We start from the raw sequence: 20,386 nt of genomic DNA, 5'->3' as shown, positions 1-20,386 counted from the left end.
TCCCACAGGACCCCATCCAGCAGTGGCCATGCACGTCCTAGTCCTGGAACACGCCAGGGAGCCAAGGCAGCAGGTCTGTGCCAGCAGGGCACGAGGCCCGGTGCTGCGTGCCGCGGGCAGGGGTGAGTGCCGAGGTGCTCTCGGGACACGGTTGCGTGTGTTCCAAACTTCGTTCAGCGCATTAATTGATGTTGTGCAATCAGCAAAGTGGACTTCTTGGTTTCTGTTTTGATTTCTAAATGTATTTGGTAAAAGATTCGGAAGAGGTTCTGACTAGGAAAGCTAATAATGTTTTAGCAGGTAGAAGAAACAAAAATAGAGGAGGGATGGCTCAGATACTACTGCAGAGGAAAGTACACAACCAGGATGAAAGTAAGCTTTAGGGGCGAGTATGATTCAGTAGCTGTATTTCTCTAATATTACTCTTTGGCTTTGTCTTTAGGAAAGAAGAAGTCTTGCCCTGTGCTGAAGCCACATTAAATGGCCCCGCTTGATGAAACAGATGCAATGGGACGTGTGTGATCCAGGCCAGGCTGCTACCTGGTGATGCAATTTGTCAATTTTTTTTTTTCATTTTAATTTTATTTTTTAATAAATGCTGCATTGATGAGAGAGCTGGCATTCAGGACCAGACATGCAGTTTCAACACCAACAATCTGTTCTGAAAGACACTTGCATTGTCTAAATGTAGCATTGATCAGTTAGTCATCACAGGAATGATGGGGTTCTTCCCAAGCAAGCCTTCTGCCTAATTTTAGTTCCTTGTCCCCTTCCCTCTCTCCCTTGTTTTTGTTTTGTATTTGGGGTTCAGTCCTATTTTCTTAGTGTTATTGCACACAGTATTCAGCTTCTCTTCAGAAAGGTAGCAGGTCTAACGCTGGGACTTGGACAGTGCACAGGAGTCCCGCAGTCGTGTGACCAAAGTTCCTGATGGAGCTGTCTTTGGGCAGCATTTGCACCGCTTTTGTATAGCAATAAAGCCTTATCAGAAACATTTCATAGGAGGAAAAGATGCAAACACTTTAAATGGGATGAGGCAGGGAGGGATTTTATTTTACATTTTTGTGGGGTGGGAGGGAAATCATTGACATCATCCCAAGCCAGAGGCCAGGTAGCTAACTTACCGTAATGCTGAACCGTCTTGAGAAGCGGGAAGTCTCTGCATTCCAGTGAATTGCTCAGTGCTCTCTCTCGGGAGATGGGACAGTTCACTGCAGGATCTTGGGTCGTTTAGCAATTGGCCTCTTCTGTCCGAGCCATCAAAACTCAACTTCCCGGATGTCGTCCTCAGTTGGCTGCAGAGTATGCAAAGAAGGTAGCATGTTGTTTGCCAGCTGAGAGGATAATGATCCACTGGACTGCTGCCATGCAGGAACAAGAGCAGATATGGCACAAACAGGTTATCAGGTGTTTGCTGGCTTTTTGGAGACTAATGTATTTTCAAATTATTATGGAAATCCTTTTCTGTTTGTTTTGTTCTGTTTTTAAAGTTTTTAATGGATGCAGGAACAGCAACACTTTTGCACTTTGTACCTAGTGACAACATTGGAGAGTGAAACGGCCCCAGCACAGGACTCCTGCTGTTCCTTACCCCCAGGCAGTCGGGCATGGAGAGGTTGGGGGGGACATGCCGCTGCCTTGGGATGGTAGAGTAAGACAGTATGGAGAAACGGACTGCGCTTCAAACTGCCTGGGAGCAAGGTCAGTTAAAGATGTGTACTTGACCCTGGAACACAGGATCTTCTGCACAGGCTGAAGGACCTACTCCTGTAAAGACTGTACCAGTTTCAGACACAGGTCTGCACTGGTTTGTGCTGGTCTCTGCATTGAGCTTGTTCCCAGACTGGACTTGTGCACGTAGATCATACGGGTGTAGATGTTGGGCCACGTGCAGAACCAGGCTCGGGCTGGTAACAGCAGATCGCCGTCACCAGTGCTCGTTCTCTACCCCTAGACTAGATACAGAGCTGGGCCTGCTTTTGTGTGTAAGCTGTATGCTGAAATCCACCTGTCAAATGTTAAATGCCGCTTATTTTATTAGTCCAAGATCTAAGCTGGAAAATCATTCACTTTGGAATAAAAGCATGAAGCTTGACACATAGGTAGCCAAATAGCTTATTTTCTGATATATTCTCACTTGTGCATAACGAGGGACTTTACCCTGTGAGTATGAAAAAGTACCTCACACAGATCTGTTGTTATGAGCAAAGGCATCCTAGCCAAACTTCAGTCTTTTAAAAAAATACTTTATTTTTAACTGTGATATGTATGTAGTGCATATGAAAATTTCTTAACTGTGTTGAGAGGTGGTGTGTGGGGGGGAGTGAGATGAACAAAACGTTTTCGCTGTTAGAGTCAGTCTGTTCTGCTGGATCAGTATCCGACGGTGACGTACCCGCAGCACGAGGCTATCATATGCCCAAGGATTACATATTTCCATTTTCGCTCTTAGGGAAGGTTGAGGATTTGATTTGTTAGAATGCCAGCTATGGAGATTAGAGTGCAGAAAGCAGGATGAGATTACTCTGTGCATCTTTGAAGTTGCGTGCTGGGGTTGTGGGCCACTTGTATGCTGCTGACATAGCTGTGATTTCTCTCAGCTGCAATTACTTGGTAAGCAGGTGCTTTCATGGCACAGTACTGTTGTTCTGGAAGTCTTCTCACTCCCTCCTTGTAATTTAAAATAAATAATTTAAAGATACATTGTGCTAGAAGGAGAAATCTCACTTTCTGCTTTGGTTACCCCGCTTGCTATTTAGAGATCAGTCCCACTCTTAGCCCGGATTTTCAGAAGCGATTAGTAGTTTTGAGTTCCTAATTGGAGACACGTTAAAGTCTTAATTTTCAGAGGATTGGTGCTAGAGATTTTCTGAAAATCAGGTTCTCTTTAGGGCGTTCTTTAAACACCCAAAAGTGAGACTATGAAAAATCATTCATCAAATACAGACAGCATCAGTGCAACTGATTCCAGCAGCTGATTGAAGACCGTGGCTGGGCTTCAGTCCCAGTAAATACCGGGTGATGACAGTAGTTCTTTTCCAGTCTCTTCTCGTTCACTCTTCTTGACTGTAGTGCTTGCGGGCTCCACCGTGTTACAGCTATGACCAGGTCTGTTCAGGACTGCCGATAGCAGGCACGATTTGATCTTTCTCATGGCTTGATACATATTCAGCTACCTTGTTAGACTTACAAATGATCTTTGCGTTAGATTGTCATAGACCGGGGTTACCTTAAATCATCATGCTGGCTGATGTTGCAAGAACACTGGTTCGTTGTCCCTACGTGACCTGTCCGTGATGCCTTGGTTTCGGGAGCAGTGACCTCCACCTGTAAAGTGGTACCGAACAGCTGGCAGCAATAACATCCTAAAATGTTTCAGAAGGATATGCAAGGACATGTCTGTCTGTGCCTTTTGTTGCATATTCTCAACTTGTTGTTCATTATCTGTTGGCTTTGACTCTATAAATTTAAACGAAAGCTTTAATGGTATATTTACAAGCTTCCCAGTAAGCAGATCTAAAAGTATAGTGTAGTTACTGAGGGGATCGTTATCTAAGTTCATTAACTTGATTGCTTGTGTCCAGTTACTTATGTGAAAAGACAATTTACCCATAGTTAAAAAGACTGTAGAAATGCATAAGGTCTCTTGCTTTTGTGACGGGGGGGTGTGATTCCTCCACATTTGGGATTTAAGCTCTGAACTATACCTCATTGGTACCATAGGATTGTTCTTCACACCAGCCAACAAACTGATCTAGGAAGAGTTTCTGACCCCTGGTATCTTGGAGTCTGAAGCTCAGACCAGGTCCAGAGTCAGATGATGGCTTCCTCACATGGCTCAAGTGGTTTTTGTAGGTAAACTGGGCATGAAATTCTTTCTCTCTGTGAATTGGAGCTTCTCGTGGATCTCGAGTCGCAATGTTTGTGTACAGGCTGAGGGTTCCCACTGCCTCTCTCGGTCCTCATTGCTGTCTGAGCTTTCTTGCTCGCTGTTCCAGACGCGTGCCAAAGCTGCGTGGCAGCTGGGCGGTCTGACTGCTCTTCTGTTTTCAGGTGACCTTAAGACACAACGTTCAGGGACGTGGCAGCAGCTGGGTGAACCCTTCCTCAGCGCAGTCCAGCACTGTGTCCGTGGCGGTTGTTCCCAGGAGAGGCGTGTTACCTTCTCACTGAGTAGGCAGTAAGGGAAGGGCTGTCACTCAGGGTCGGAGCAGGACATGCTGTCTTCCAAAATGGATTGATGTAACCCAGCTGTATCCTTTAAAAAACCATCAACTTATGCTAAGATACTTGGTCAGAAGGCAATGAAGACTAAACAGAAGTTGTATTTAGCACTGTCCTTCCTCATTTATGTGCAGTATTTTGAATCTGTCCATATCTATATGGTATATATAATTTTAGTTTTGAATATGTATACTGATGAGTGTGTATATAGATATATATTTGCAATATGTATTATTCCATGTATATTTATACACACACAGTTGGATATTGTAAGAAACCTGGTGAAGCAGAGACTTGGAGCACAGTGAGCCTGAATTTATATGTATGTAAAGGTACATGATCAATAGCAAGTCATAGACAAACAGTCATTGTACGAGCCCAGAACCAGCAGGGCACGCCTTGGTCCCGTGTTTCTGCTCAAGCATTCAGTGCTTCTAGCCAGCTGGGGTTCCGTGATTTCGCCCAGCTAGGTGTTGATGCAGCGGCTTACAGGAGAGTGGCCACGTGTGCAGCGATCCCTGGTGTTGCTCCTGGTGCTCCTGCTGCTGCAGAGCATTGCCCACAGGTGTTCACATCGCGAGAGGAGGAGGTGTTTTCTGCAGTTAAAAAGTGGTCAGGTCAGCCAACACTAAGTAATTCTTGAATTGTGACACGTTTCTCTCCAGTTGGTTGGGTTGTGGGAAAAACCACGTTCCTTTGGGTGACCTGGCCATTCAGGAGTACTGTCAGGGTCACATCAGGTGACTGCTTTCAGGCATCCAGACTTCTGTGTTCAGTACCTGGGTATGAAACTTGGGGGGCAGGGGAGCAGGGGGCACAGCTGTAGGGACTTGCAATCAGAAAAAACCCTCTGCTGCAGGAAGGTCAAGCATAACAAGTTTGGAGCCATAAGACATGATCTGATAGATAAAAACTTGGATGATATAATTTTTTTTCTTTTGAAGCAGACCTATTTAAATTCTTTTGTGCTGCTCACTACAGGCTTTTAATGCCAGGTGAGTGGAAAACAGAGCTACAAAGCAGGCTGGTGCTAGGTACCCTCTTCAGACCGAGGTGGGGGTTTGTTGTTGGGTTTGTGGGTTTTGAATTCCCTTGCTGTCCCAAAGAGATGAGGTCCTCTAACACTGTATCCACACAGGAGCATGTGCACCGGCTCAAAATGAAAGTTTGAGTAAGATAGTCTGCAGGAAAGGGATCAAATGAAGGAACAGGATCGCAGTTTGTTGAACAGTTTCACCAGTCTTCTAACAAAATTTTCTTACACAAATATATAATTTATTGATTCTTCTCTTAAGTTGTAAGAGTAAAGGCAGACGAGATCCCAGCTGTTCATCTGGATGACATGTCCTCAGCAAAGACTGAAATAAATTTCTTGAGTGTCCCAAGGTTTTGTTGCTCTCATTACCTTTTACAGATCTGCAGCTGGCAAGCAGAATGGAAAACCAGTGGGCGCACAAACTAAAAAGCAAAACCCAACAACAGTGGAACCTCAGCTACCTATTGCTGGTGAAAGGCGCTGGGTGTGCCGCACCGCGTGTGTGTGGGCACTAAGGGTTGTTCATCAATACATATCTAAGGGAGGAATTTTAAGGGGGCTTTATTGTTCTTCACTGGCATCTCAAAGTCATTTCTACAAAATGAGCCGGCGAGCTGTAACTGAAATCGGTATTTATCAGTGGCACGACCTAACACAGCAGGAGAGCTCACTGCCAGGCGCTGGGGGTGTGCGCCGGGGACCTGGCTCCGTCGCCTCTCAGCCTCGGCTCACCCCGTCCCACCACGAAGCGCCACGGGCGCCCAGCTGGGGCTCTGCAGCCCCGTGATGGGGCTTCTTGCCTTTTCCCCTTTGTTTGCACTTATTTTCTGACACTCTTAACTCTCTTGAGTAGTAGTTTAGTGATAAGGTTTTTCAGGTTTCACCTCCTGTAGCGCTAAGCACCGTCTCAGTGTAGTGATAATCAGAACAAAGCTGAAGGAGCCCCCTTTTCTTCGGTCGTTCATTTTGTCTCACGGGGGAAACAGCTGCTGTGTGGCAGAGTGCCCTTATTTCTGCAGACGTTGGGAAAGACCAAAGTGCTGTGCCAGTCGTGGTGGAGGAGGTGCCGCAAGTCCCTGCAAGTACTCGAGAGTGACCGTGCAGTTTGATGTCCCCTGGGACTGCGCGAGACTAGTCCTGCACCCTGGCTGCCAGGCTAATTATTCGTGATGAATAAGATCATCTGATATTTTGGCAATGTAATTTTTGACTTTTTTGATACTATTTAGTAACTCGTACTGCAATTTTCAGTCATTTAAAGAGTAAGGTTTTTTTCCACTTGCTTTTCCCAAAGCGGTGATCTCACCCGGAACCATGTTCAAAACATACAAATTTGTAAACAGTCAAACTTATAAACAGTTTATAAACAGTGATTTTGTTTCTGTAAGCAGTTGATTTTGTTGTTATAAGAGGTTTTGATGCCGTTGCAAAAAAAGAGATAAAACTAAACCTGCTGTTTACAACAGCATGTTAATTTTTATTACTTTTTTTTTTTTAACCATGATTCCGTTCTCTCTGAAGTCCTACTCTACCATGAACTTTGCTGTTTGAAAAGTACCTGTATCTCCGGTTGCAAGCTCTCACAAGGCAAGCGTAATGCACTTACACGCTCTTTTGCCAATCCCAGCTGTAAAACAAGATTTTTAGATGGTTCTCCCAGAAGTGAAATTCTTCGTCTCGTCCCAGTCCCTTGGTGTTAGGGAAGAGCCCTCACTGGGGCAGATCATTGACAGGGCCGAGTGGTATTACGCAGGTTCAGGATTTAGGGGGATAGCTGTTGGCCTCTGATGCAGTAGAGTTTTTCTCTGGTTTGAACATTACGGCCCATTAAAAACAACCAAAAATTCTCCCTTGTTCTGAGAAAATCTTACAGCTTTCTGTTCAGATCGTGTGGGATGGGGGCTTTAGTTTAAAATAAATAAAGAAGAAGTGTGTTGCCTGAGAAAGAACTGAAGAAAAATAGGGAGCTCTGCTTGTGTCCCTCTTGACGATGTCATGCCAGGCCAGGGCTTGCTGTTAATTGGCTTAAACGAGGCCTCGCTACGTTCCGGGCTGTGCACAGGAAAGTCACAGGAGCTGCGTAACTGTGAATTGATGAAGCTGAACGCTTCAGAGTGGCCTGAGAAAAGCTGTCACTTCCACTGCAGAACACATTCCTCGTCACTGTTAGCTTCTGGCTTCCTGACAAATACCGTGTTACTGCTTCTTTCTAGTCTTGTCCTAACTTGCATGGTTTCCTTAATCAGCGTGCAAAAGGATTTGTTTCTGCCTTGTCAAACCACTGTGTACTCCGTAGCATGGCTTCATGGAATACAGTGAAAGCTCGCCGTGGAAGCATTTAGTCTTTCTTTTTAACAGCAACATGGGCAGTGAAGAGCTGAAGGCTCTCTGAAAGCTAATTAAAGAAAACCCTTGGCTTTGAGGCTATCGAGCGTATTGGCAGTGCAGCAGTGTATATCTTCAAAAGGCTGGGGCTTACGTATTTATTTGTAGCTGTTCTGTGTTGGATTCAGTTGCTTATTTAATCAGGTTGCAGCAGGATTTTTTTCCTTTGCTGCACTGAGGTTTGAGTTAGTAGCGCTTTGCACGTGTGCTCCGTACCTTTTCTTTTTCGGTCAGCCCCCTTCAGAGCACGTACGTTCAGGAGCTGGAGCTCGAGTCGCGTGTCGGTGCGTTGAGCTGATCAGAGCGCCCTGCTGCTGGCGCGTGGCACCGGGGGGAGGGAGGGGGCTCTGTGTTCTGTGAGTGGTGCTGTCACCTGCTGGGGTGGGCTGGATTCCCTGAATGTGTCTGTATTTCCCCCTTTTCTTAAGAAATGTGTCTTCTTGTCAAAGTGCTTGTTTTGTTTTGTTTTGTTTTTTGGTAGTTCAAAGATGCCTACATTGTTCAAAGTAAAAATTGTTTTCTGAACAGTAAAACAACCTAAACCCGCCTGTAGCTAACTGAATCTTAGAAGGAGGCATTTAATATTAAATACAATTTCTTGAATCTTAAATACGATTTTCTGAGGTTGCACCAGTACGTTCAGTGAATCAAAACAGAGTGCCATATCTCAGAGCTGGGCATTGTGAGCTGTAAGTACATCATCTCCATTGATACTGAATTTTAAAGTCACTTGGGATGAAGTTAGAAGTAGTCATTTTACCTCTGCCTGAAAACTTGCAAAAAAGAAATCCTTCTGGTCAGGGGAACTGTGCGTTGTAAGTTTAATTATGGACAGTGCCTTAGCTGATTTCCAGAATTATGCATCATTTTTATAGGTCTTAGCAGAAATGGACACCTCTGGAAGTAGATAAAATGTATTAGACCATTTTTACAATTTATTTCAATGAAAAATTGAGATTCTTTGGGTTTGATGCCATTCTTGTTGATTTCATAATGGCTAAAGTTTCTGAATTTGTAGAGAATGCAGGTTTTGTCTGAGGAGAGAAAGCGATGTTTGCGTAGTGGTTTCCCTCCGTGGTAGCTACTGACAAAATTCCATCTGATGTGACGTTTCTAGTAAACCTAAGCAGGCATTTTCTTTGGACATTTACACATAAACTTTGACAAATTGAAATGCAGAAAATAAACAATTTGGCTCCTGTATGTTAGCTTATTTCATCTGAAACTCACTTACCTCATTACTAGAAGGGCATTGTGGTGACCAGTCCAACCTCCCTATTAATTTTTGTACAAAAATTAACTGTATTTCCTAGTGACTGTTATCTGTCACCTTTCACAACTTAAGTATAAAAATGTTAGTGAAATATGCCTATGTGTAAAATGTATTTTTATATTTGATGCTGATCAGGGGAGAAAAATCCTTTTTCTCCCCACGGAGCTGTGGGGCTTTTGTAAAGGACAGATTCTTCCCCATCTATTTTTTATTTTCTCAAACGGTTTGGACAGATATAAGCTATTGAAAATCTTTTATCGCGTAATTTTGATGCTCATAGCTAGTTTTTCAAAACTTTCTAGAAATGCTAGACACGCTGTAGAGAATTTCCCGCTGTGGTGGGTGTTGAGTGACCCCGTCTTCTGCAGGACAGCACGCCGCTGCCGGGGCCTGCAGGAGCATCTCCTCGGCTCAGGCATTCACGGAGCTGAACTCGGAACAGAGCTAGCTAGAGGCACAGCAGACGTCGATCGAAACCTTCTCGTTGTGTACGGCTTGAAACTGTTTCTCGTTCGTTAGTCAGCCCGCTGAAATACTTTGCCAGGAAGCTGGGCGTTGCGCCCGAGCCTGCGGGCACCTGCGTGGTGTGACCGCCCCGCGGGCGGCCCTCGCCGACAGCTCCTGCTCACGTCCTCGCGGCTGGAGCTCCGGGCGCCCTGCATCCGCACGTGCTTTCGTGTGCGAAACGTGTGTTGAAAAATCATCTGTGGTACGTAGTTGCACTTGAGGTTACCTGAAAGGGAAGTCGTGCTGCTCTGCTGCTGGAAGCCCGGAGCTGGCACCCGCGGCGGTTGGTAGCAGTGATTTTGCACTGAAACTTTCTCTCTTTTCCTGCTCATCTCATGTTCATACTTAAACACCAAGCTATGACTGACTTCCCGAGGCAATCTGAAGGAAGGACTTTGTGTTGAAAATCGCCTCTTTTCTTTCCTGGGGTCGGGCGACACCAGCCTGTACGCAGCAGCGCGTTTTGTCCTGGCTCAAACCGCCCGGCAGGCAAAGTGCGCTCGTTTGCGGTGGCACCTTACAGAGCAGGGCCGAGTCCTCTGTCGGGGGTTTGTCAGATACCTGAAACTTGCCAGTATCAGTTAGAATACAAAGGGCACTAAACTTGCCTTAAAGTGCATTGATCACGTGTAATTTAAAATTCTGTGTTCTTATTCTTTCAGAAACAAAAAACGTAAAGAAAACCATTAATTACCTCATGCTATAAATTTATGTAAATTGTTGACTGTAACATAAGGATCACTTGAATATATGCATGTTACGTGAAAATGTTAGAAGTTAAAAAAAGAGTATTTACTAAATAACATAGTGAATTGTAATAGTTAAGTCAGTGTTGAGTTCCTTTACATGATTTGAAAGAGTATCTTTGTAAAAAAATCATCTTTGCAATCATTTTCAAAGCACCGTTTTCTTTTTGCCTGAGACTTTGAACAGACTTTTCTTTCCTTCTTTCTTAAAGTAAATTGGGCAAAGCACAGGGTGGGAGAGTTCAGAGCACTGGGGACTTCATTTCTTTTCAGAAACTTCTCTGGATGTGATGTGTGTACTATTAATGTGTAATTGATTTCCATTTATTCTGCCCCATCATTCCTAGTATTTCCCTTGTGAACTGCTGAGTAACTCCTCTTCCTCAAAAGAAAAAAAAAAAAAAAGTATATCTGTCAGTGTACCTGCCAAAACTTTACTAAGAAAAGGAATTTGTGCTCACTTACAGACACTCGTCAAGTCCTAGCTGGCATAGAGACCTCTCTTTTCTCTTCTCTTTTCTCTTCTCTTTTCTCTTCTCTTCTCTTCTCTTCTCTTCTCTTCTCTTCTCTTCTCTTCTCTTCTCTTCTCTTCTCTTCTCTTCTCTTCTCTTCTCTTCTCTTCTCTTCTCTTCTCTTCTCTTCTCTTCTCTTCTCTTCTCTTCTCTTCTCTTCTCTTCTCTTCTCTTCTCTTCTCTTCTCTTCTCTTCTCTTCTCTTCTCTTCTCTTCTCTCTTCTTTCTCTTCTCTCTTCCCTTCCCTCTTCCCTCTCCCCTCTCCCCTCTCCCCTCTCCCCTCTCCCCTCTCCCCTCTCCCCTCTCCCCTCTCCCCTTCCCTTCCCTTCCCTTCCCTTCCCTTCCCTTCCCTTCCCTTCCCTTCCCTTCCCTTCCCTTCCCTTCCCTTCCCTTCCCTTCCCTTCCCTTCCCTTCCCTTCCCTTCCCTTCCCTTCCCTTCCCTTCCCTTCCCTTCCCTTCCCTTCCCTTCCCTTCCCTTCCCTTCCCTTCCCTGTCCCATTTCTAACACTTCCAAACTTTACCTGTTACGCCACAACTCCACAAACCCCCCTCCCCTGGCCTGCCTTCCCCTGAGGCCGCCTGCCCGGAGACGAGGGGTAGCATCACGTCGCCTTGTGAGCAAGTACTTTGTCTTTGTGGCACCTGGGTGTGCACCCAGCATTGACAGTCACTGTTCTGACTAAAATCTCACATGGGGTTTTTGGATATCTGGATCGCCCGTTCTGCAGGGACCGGGTTTGTCTCCTTCCCGTTTCCATCCCTGTCGTGTTCTCGCCGCGACCCCGGTCCTCACTCCGGTGCAGAGCTCGTCCCGCTCGCGTTCCAGCTGATGACTGAGTGCCCTCACGGGGGTGAACTGTCTGGTTATCTCTAGGGCAAAACGATGATCAGCAATAAAAATTCCAGATATGAAAGCGCCAGTGCCTTTATTTTAGTTCAGGAGTGATTTCTTCTCATTCCAGCTTTGGAATCATTTTTGGAGTCAGTTTTCATCTCCAGATACCCCGAAGTAAAGGGAAAGAGAACGTGATGAGCAGAAGGATCCCGTGCAGTAACAGTAGTGTTAAAATACCCCGTTGTGGTTCCGAGTGCCTTAAAGCCATCCAGATCCCAACAAAAGGTATTTCTGTTCATTGTGCTCTCCCTCCTCCTCTGCCTCCCAGCCCTCGGAGCCGCTTACGCCACTACCGCACCCCCGGCACGCGCCGGCCCCGCGAGGTGGCCCTGAGGTCCTGGCCGAGGGCGCTCTGCCCCCCGTTGTGGTGCGGGAACCACAGCCGGGGCACCACCACCAGCACCTCTAGCACGTGGGGTCTGGGCGGCGGGGCTGCGTGGGCGCCGTCGCAGTTCCTCCGCGCCACTTGGGCGCTGCTTCGCGCAGGGGCTGCGAGTCACCAAGTTACCCCCTGCCAGCAGCCCCTGGGCTACCTGCGGGGACAGGGCTGTGCAAGGGGAGCGGGGTCCTTCTTCTAAAGGAGAACAGAAGTGACGCGATGGAGGCTAGTGCAGCAGAGCATTTAACGTGGAGCAGGAAGGGTGAGTTCATGGACGTCCTCGTGTCTATTCAGAATGTTTTATTGATACCCACATAGAAAGTGTGCATTGAACTTGTCCTCCAAGTGTTAGGGAAACTAGGCTTAAAAGCTCCTAAGAAATTGGTTATACATAATTTTGTGTTTAAATATAATATTTAATATTAAATATTTATTATTTAACGTGTAATTTAAATAAAAAACTCATTTGTCCATATGGCGTGTAAATATTTTCCCCTTATCAAATATAAATATTCCTCATCTGAATTTTGTTTTTTAAATGAGAAGAAATTTTTCTGTAAAACAGTGAGAAATACTTGAAAAGCTGCCGACAAGCTTTCCCATTTTACGATTATTCATTCCTGTAATGGCAGCAAAATATCAGTATAACTGAAAATAATGGAAATACTCAAACATTCTGTGTTAAATTGCAACAGGCTGAAATTAGACCTAGCTCTGGCTGTTGAACGTGCCACGGAGCCAGTGGTGCCGTGAGGATCTGTGTGTGTGTCGTTACCGTCGGTGGGAGCCGGTGACTCCACGGCCTCACGCCGGCGGAGAGGGAGCCAGGCCCCGAGCTGGGGCGCCAGGAGTCGGGGCTGCTGTGGGCGCACGGGCGCGGGAGGGAGCGGGGCTGCTTTTGGGGCTGCTGCTCGCCCGCGGCTGCCGAGGCTCCGGGCACTGTGCTGGCTGTGCCAGAGCCCCCCCGGGACGGGTATGCCAAGGGGATGGGGGCAGAAATCCCCAGCTCAACGATGCGTGGCTGGGCCCAGGGGCACCTGCAAGCACCGGGGGCACGGTGCTGTGCGGTGCTGTGTGCGGCGATGGAGGTGATGGAGACGGGGGCTCCGGTGGGGCGCTCGCCCCCGGCATCCGCCTCTGCTGCAGAGCTTTAACGTCGGGGCCTCCGGGTGACCCCGCGGCCGTTTGGTGCCCAGGGAAGGGCTGCAGGGGACGCGCCAGCGCCAGTGCGCGGGGCATTCGCGGCCAGCGCGTTGGCCACGTCGCAGCACTCGCGGGGCATCCACGTCGCCCTCCTGGGCTCTGGTTGGGGTGAGGACGTGAGTGACCTGCGGCACGGGCGCGGGGCTGGAGACGAGGGGTCTGAGGGCTGGGGATGGAAACAGTCGGGGGGGACAAGGGAGAAAATTGTTCTGCCCGCCTTGGTGGTGGTGCGCAGAGCAGGTTGAGGCGCGGGGAGCACCCTTCATTTCTTGCTGTGCCTGAGAGGTTTTTCACGTATTTTTGATAAATTCTCCTGGAAGTGTCAGCGCCTTCTCTGCGTGCAGGAGGCTGTGCGTGGCCGATGGCAGCGCAGAGCTGGCAGGGGGGGGTCGCAGGGACCGCGGGGGCTGCAGGGACTGTGGGCACTGCGGGCCTGGGCAGGACGGGGGCGCGGGGACCGGGGCAGGGGCGCTGGGCTCACACAGGGCTGGCTTCGGTTCCTTCTCTCGCCCTCTTGTTTGTCGTGTACATAGGGTCTATTTATATATGTATAAATATGTGTATATTTCTAAATTTCTTCACCTTAGACCTATTTTTCTCAGAGCTTTCGGGTTTGCATTTAATTTCTTGATGGGTAAGTGTGCACCTTCTAAAACACCGGAATCGTTGGTACAAATAATAATAAAAAAGGTACTGGGCGCGTGGAGGAAGGTTTCTGGAAGGGCAGGATTCACTCGTGACTCGCTTCCACCGGGCTTAGATTTGAGAATTAAATGACTCGTTAGGGTTTCTCAGTTGAAGATAACATACTATTTTGCTACAGTTATAAGTACCTTGCTGCCATTTTCTCTAGGTAGGTGAAGTTATGTTAAAGGAACATTTTCAGACTGAAAAAAAAAAATGCTCAAGGGTTTCTCATTTTGGTGTTTTCTCAACGAGGCTCATGGAAATTAAGGTCATTGATTTTTAATTTTTGTTCCTTGTCTGTTTCTGTGTTTGCCTTTTGTATCCAGACTGGGTTTTGACAGTGTTTAAAATTTAGATGAGCAGCTTCAGTTGAAATGTAAAGTTTTATAGAAACCTTTTTCTTGATCTGATATTTTGTAAACCTTTTCTTTAACACAACCCAAGTATGGGCACTAGATCAGCTTGGCAGTGCTTAAGGCGGTCATCATATGTGTGTGTGTGTGTGTGTGCATGCATACACGCATACATACATGTACATACTTGGAGTGGGTAATATGTATTATTGCACATGAAAATATCCATGGTTCTAATGATATTTTTTATTATAGGGTGTATCTGCTCAGACAAACAGAAACTTCCTTTTCAAACTCAAAAAGACGCCATGGTTTAACCAGTTAATTTGCACTTGGCATATTTAAAGCAATCAGAATATTAAATATTCTTTGCCACTTTATTTTGATCCACGGTCTCTTGCCTGTAACTCCTGGAGTTGCTTTTCTGGGCGTTTTCCATAACCTCCGGCGGTTTCCGTTCGGTTTGGCGTTAGGCTGCAGGGTAGACGTGAGACAATTGGAGGTGTTTGGCTTTTTGACTGTTAGCACAAACCACTTATTCAAGGCCCGTCCACCCTAGGAAGTTCACCAGTTGCCACCTAATGCCAGAGGACCTGGAATGCTTGTTTAAACTAAAAGTGATCCAAAACATATTTTTAAAAAGAATTACTTAACTCGGAGAAAACTGGAAGGCTCCAGGAGCCTCTGGCCGGGCAGCTCCATCCAAGCGTCCCCGCGGAGCCGCGGCCGGGCGCGGGGCCGGGCGTGTGCCTTGCTGCGGCCGCTCATTTCGGGAGAGGAAAACGTGCAGCCGGCACCGCGGCAGTCCCGGTGTCACCACCGCTCGGCGCCGAGTCCCAGGGCTGGCGGGACGCAGGGCGAAGCCCTCCTGGCTCCTGGGACCCCTCACAGCCCGGTCCAAGGTGGGCGAATTGCGCTGTGGGGTGTGGATGGGGCTGTGGCGGGCTCGGGAGCCGGGCTCTGCAGTGCTCCGTGCCCAGACAGGGGCCCTGATTTTCAGCAAAGCTCTGCGCCCACTTTCTTCTGCTCTTCTAAAATTCCAGGTGTTTTGTTTTGGTGGCCGAAGAGCCAAGTTTCCTTGAAAAAAATCTGCCTGTTGAGCACTGTTGGAAAGCCCAGCTGTAGTGCTTCCCTGAGGAAAGGCTCGCCGCGCATTGGGTTTGCGGGCGCCCCGATGGCCTGGCTGGAAAAACAAGCGTTAGGGGCTGAATCTATGCTTCTTTTTCTTTTCTTTTTTTTTTTTTTTTTTCGTCTTTTAAACAAACCATAAAATGGTGGCTGACGATAGGTAAGATGCACTCTGTATAGCAATAAGAAATACTTGCCTGCATAGACGGTGTCCTGAGGCTGTGGTAGCGGACGTGCCAGGCAGCGGCTGCCCGGAGGCTGGGGCTGGTGCGGGAGGGTCCTCGCCGAGCCCCCGGGGGACGCGGGAGCTCAGTCCTAGCTTCAAGTGGCCTTTCCTCTGAATCGGGAGGGGGTGGCGAGGGGGGTGCCCCACTGGGTGAATTAATTTAGTGCAATGACATAGGGGAGCCTTTTTTTCTCATGATGCCTACTGCCCTTAAATGTTGAAACCGGGTCTTTGTAAGCAATGTCTGTGTATCTATGTGTATATATGAGGGACAAATTTTAAATTACTGCCTTTTTTCCCTGTTTATTTTTCTGAGTAATTCCAGATGTACTTTAGTCTCTCTACTGTCAAAACTTTTATATTGTAAAACTGATGCTGGTGGCTTTTGGTTATTTTGGTTTTTGTTTTTGTAAAAAAGAAGAAAAAAAAAGAAAAAAAGAAAAACGAAAAAGAAAAAAAAAAGTCTGCATCTCTCTATGTTGTCAGTTTTAGGCTGTAAATTCCAACTATCAATAAAAGCTCAAAATTCACGTGCCAGTGGTGGATTCCTGCAGGACACACTGAGCCCCGCCGTGCTGCTCCCGGGAGCCAGGCGCCGTCACGGCCTCAGCCCGGCCGCTGTGCGCGGGCAGCGCTGGGGCTGTGGGACCCCCGCCCCCCGCCAGGGCTGTGGGACCCCCCCCCACGGGAGCGCAGGAGCCGTGGCCAGGGCTCAGGGCATGGCCAGGGCAGCGGGGCTTGAAGGCGTTTGTTGCTCTCGAAGGGGTGAGAGAAGGTAAAAGCTCATCGGTACCTGCTCCTGCGCTGTCTCAGGAGGTGAAAAAGCAGCAGCAGCGTTGTACGAGGGGCGAGGCTTCGCTTTTAATCTGCACCACTGGAGCGAGAGTGACCTGGCACCCATCAGGAGCTGGTACAGGGCAGGATTTGGGGCCCTGGATGTCACCTCTGGAGGGACTGGGGGCAGTGACCAGGGACGTGGCTGATGGTGAGGCCAATGCACAGCCTGACTGCAGCCACGCTCTTGCTCACCCCGGTTTAGTCCTTGCCACAGCCTGGCCTGCAAGCAGGCGACCCACCCGCAGCGCCCCGGGTGCCGTGGCTGTTGGCAGCTTTGCCAAATGCTCTGTGTGCAGCCGGTCCCTTGTTGTTGACTGATTGATAGCTGTGTTGTAAGAAAAAGCTCCATCCCAAGGAGCCTTGTGACAAAGTTTTCAAGTCTTCACCAGGAAGAAAGCCGTGCTTGTTGCCGGTAAAGGCTGTGCCAGCCATCAGCACGCACGTGGAGCAGGGCTGGGCCTCACCCTGTAGCTTGTTCTCCGGTGACCCCGTTTCCGGGCGTTGAGATGGAGTCGTCGCATGAAGCCTTCTCTCGTTCCCTCTGTTTTTTCCAAGGGGTCCCCATCTTGGTGGCTGCAGCCAGGAGCAGGTTTAAGTGAGACAGTTGCGTGAAGTCACTGTTCCCATCCAGAGTAATGAAGCTTTTTGGTTACCCAAGGTGAGCAGCCCCAGGTGTGGGGCCACGCACTGCCTGGTCTCACCAAGGCATGATAGGGAGGTTGCAAACTGGCATCATTGGGGCTGGGTTTCTGTCTGCTTCAACTTCACTGGTTTCCATCAGCTGCTGTAGATTTAAGGCAGTTTTCAGCATGCCTCAGCAGTGCTGTGCTTCGTCCATGCGCAGCGTGAGCTGCTTGGAGACAGCCCGTTGCTTCAGCGTGTGAGAAACGGGAACTGGTTCAACCTTCGAACGCACTCCTGGGGCTGGAGGGGACCCCGGGGACGGTCAGTGGGATGGGGACAGGGCCTGAAGCAGCTGTGTGCCCAGCCTGAGACAAAGGGAGTTGTGTTCCTTCAACGTGAAGAAAGAGGACAGAAACAAACAAACAAAACCCTTTCATATGGACAGCAAATGGGGAAAAAAAAAAAAAAAAAAAAAGGTCGTTTAACAAATTGAAAGTCACAGCTGCAAATGTGCGTATGGGGTGGGGGGGATGGAAACTAAGAGAAAACCAAGCCTAAAGTCTGGGCTCCTGGAGACTTACACAGCAGTACAGGGGCTGCTGGTTTTGTTCTTCATTAGCTTTTAAAGTCAGCTGCTCAGGATGTCCCCACCACAGAGCTGGAGCAGCAGAAAAGGTCTCACAGCAGAGCTGAGCTTTAATGCCCCAGGCAGCAGACACCTGATGAACCACGGTCTGTGTTAGCCCGTGATGGGCACCACTGAACCCTGCTCAGAGCAGTCCTGGCGGGGCTCCTGCCCTCCTCCTCCTCGCTGTGCCGCCTGCTCTCCGCAGGGCTCTGGCTCCAGCCACAGGTGGCAGCCCCCATCCTGCAGCTCCTGCGGCGCTGGGGGGCTGCGGGGCACCCGCTGGGGGTGGCAGTGAGGCACAAGGGGGCTCGTGTCATATTAATTTTTTTATTAAATTCAGTTAGTCTTCTCTTTTATATAATAACCTTTTTCCTCTAGGCACAATACAATACAAGGACTCTGTATGTTTGACACAATGTACAGAAACTTCAATAATCTACAACTGCTCAGGTAAGTTACAAAACCTCCATGTTACACCAGCTACCTGCCACAGCCATTATTGTACAATAAAACAAAGAGGGGAACCTGGGGATTAAGACTGTACAAAGACCTCTGCACTGAAATAAAACAAGGAACTCCTTTAAAAACAAGACAGGTAGGAGAGCTGGCTGAGCTTGCAGGAGAGGCGTGGAGGGTCGGGCCCTGGTCACGGTCGCTTCGCGGAGCTGGGAGGGCTGCGGGGGCCGGTTCCCATCCCGCGGACGGACGGACGGACAGCCGCACGTCCTGAGCGACCTCCACCTGCCCAGGAAGCGACCTCGGGATGAGCGGGGCCAAACCCACCCGCAGTAACACCAGTGCAGGGGATGAGGTGCTGCAGGATCTGATTCTGTACCGAGATTCCCCCTTTGCACTGACACTGTGACAGCAATAAGCAGGGAGGCGGCAGCGGGGGGGGACGCGCAGCCCCCAGCAGCGCTGGGGGGGCAAACCTGCCCTCCCGTGGGGCCGAGACCCCTCCACCGGTGGGCTCGGCCTGCCAGCGCTGGCAGGGGCCCAGCCTGAGCACAAGCACAGGGGCTTGGGGAGGGGAAGAGCCCCGGAGGTGGGGAGAAGCAGGCAGCACAGCGCAGTGCCCTGCACGGTGCCCGCCGAGGTGCTGCCCGCTCCTTCCCGCAGGACGCACGGGGTGACCAGAGCAGAGACCAGAGCAGAGCGTGGCACGCGACAGCGCCCATCGCATCCTGGCCCTGGCGTTATCACCTGGCATCAAACCCCTGGGGACCCTGGGCTGCAGCCGAGCAGGACCCCTTGTCCCTGGGGCTGGGTGGTCCCCATCCGGGAAGGGACCTGCAGGGACAGAGGGGCACTCCCCAGCCTGGGCCAGGGCACCGAGCCTGCATTTGGCACCTCCCATGGGGAACGCACCCCCGCCAGCAAGCCTGAGCAAGGAGGTAGAGGCTGCACCCAGCCAGGGCAGGGAGCCCGCTGGTCACAGCCTGAACAGGCACCAGCCACATCCGCGCCCCCTCCTGTACACGCACCTGGTGCCTACAGCTACAACACTGTGAGCAGCCCCGGGCAGGCAGCAGCTGTGCTCGTTTGTTCCTGTGCAAGTCTGTGAGAGCTCAAGGGCTGGGGAGCGCTGCCCGCTGCTGCCGGAGGGCCAGGGCAGGATGGTCCCAGAGCTCAGGCCAGCGCCCTCTGCACCCACAGGCACCCTGAGCTGCAGATCCCCGGCTCCAGCAAGGCAGGAACAAAGCCTGGGCCACACTTGGGCCAGCGACTGCACCGGGGGCAGCAGCACCGGGTGAGGAGGGAGCAGGCCCTGCCCCGTGGATGCTCGGGCAGACATGCAAGCCGTGGGGAGGATGAGGGAGCCAGGCAGCTCCTGCTTTCTCTAGCAGCACGGGGCAGTGGCAGGGGGCACCCTCTCCAGCCAGCCGACACCATCCCTGCTGCAGCAGAGCTGGAGTGAGGCCGCCTGGCCCGGAGGTGCACAGAGGACACAGGGTAATTACAGGGCTCAGACAGGACGGGGGAGCAGAGCAGGACAGGCTCCCGCCTGCACCCCAGCCTGCTTCAATGCGACGAATTCCTCCACTACGCAGTCCTACCATAGTGTAACACGCTGATCCTGCCCCCACCACCACCTGCGGGAGCATGGGCGGCTGTGGGCACTCCGGTACAGCACACCGGCGGCAGGGAAGGGTCCATCTCCTCGCCAGTCAGTCACAGCCCCGGCTCAGCGCCGAGCCTGGGCACTGCCTCTGCTCCACGTGCTGGGGCGCGGGAGACTCTGTGCCTGGAATAGAGGCTCCTCTGAGCCAGGCTCACGCGTCTGACAAGCAGCTCTGGATGCGGTCGATCCACTGCTGGGCTAGCTGCACATCCTGGGCGCAGAAATTGTAAACTCGTTTTGTCGTCTTCAGCTGCAGGGGAGGAGAGAGAAGGTGAGCGGGGCCGGGCGGCTGCTCCGGGTGAGCCAGCAGCGCCGTGGCCCCCAGGAGCCCAGCGAGGGGCAGGGGCCGTGGGCTGCCGAGCTCCTTTCCCTGCAGCGCAGACTCAGCGCCCCACTCACATCGAAGAAGGCTTTCTCGTCCACCGTCTTGGGGGCCCCCATGGTGGGGGTGCCAGGGGTGATGGACTCCACGTCGGCCAGGTCAATGACGCCTTTGCACTCCGTGTCCATCCGGCTGTCGTAGTACCGCAGCTGCGGGGAGAGGTCCCGCACACAGCTCAGCACGCGGGGAGGGAGGGAAGGACCCCGGACACCCGTCCCTCACCCTGCCCAGCCCCTCAGT

At 50.0% G+C, this 20,386-nt stretch overlaps 2 protein-coding genes across 10 annotated transcripts in view; one reads left to right on the top strand and one right to left on the bottom strand.

Annotated features, from left to right (window-relative positions):
- The window catches only part of PPP6R2 (protein phosphatase 6 regulatory subunit 2), a 113,327-nt gene extending 97,244 nt beyond the window's left edge, over positions 1 to 16,083 (top strand). For both annotated transcript variants that reach the window (XM_083835896.1, XM_083835897.1), the window contains one exon: positions 443 to 16,083. In XM_083835896.1, coding sequence (XP_083692022.1) covers positions 443 to 494 — 52 coding nt within the window. In that variant the 3' untranslated portion in view covers positions 495 to 16,083. The remainder of the gene's footprint in view (positions 1 to 442) is intronic.
- A 1,872-nt stretch (positions 16,084 to 17,955) lies between these two features.
- The window catches only part of SBF1 (SET binding factor 1), a 73,691-nt gene continuing 71,260 nt past the window's right edge, over positions 17,956 to 20,386 (bottom strand). For all 8 annotated transcript variants that reach the window (XM_083835838.1, XM_083835841.1, XM_083835842.1 and 5 more), the window contains 2 exons: positions 20,164 to 20,295; positions 17,956 to 20,014 (listed from right to left, as the gene is read on the bottom strand). In XM_083835838.1, the coding sequence (XP_083691964.1) occupies positions 19,916 to 20,014; positions 20,164 to 20,295 (231 nt within the window). In that variant the 3' untranslated portion in view covers positions 17,956 to 19,915. The remainder of the gene's footprint in view (positions 20,015 to 20,163; positions 20,296 to 20,386) is intronic.

This window comes from Anser anser (assembly GCF_964211835.1).
Source record: "Anser anser genome assembly, chromosome: 1".
Lineage (NCBI taxonomy): Eukaryota > Metazoa > Chordata > Aves > Anseriformes > Anatidae > Anser > Anser anser.
The sequence above is the reverse complement of the archived record's forward strand: the minus strand, read 5'-3'. Positions and strand labels throughout refer to the sequence as shown.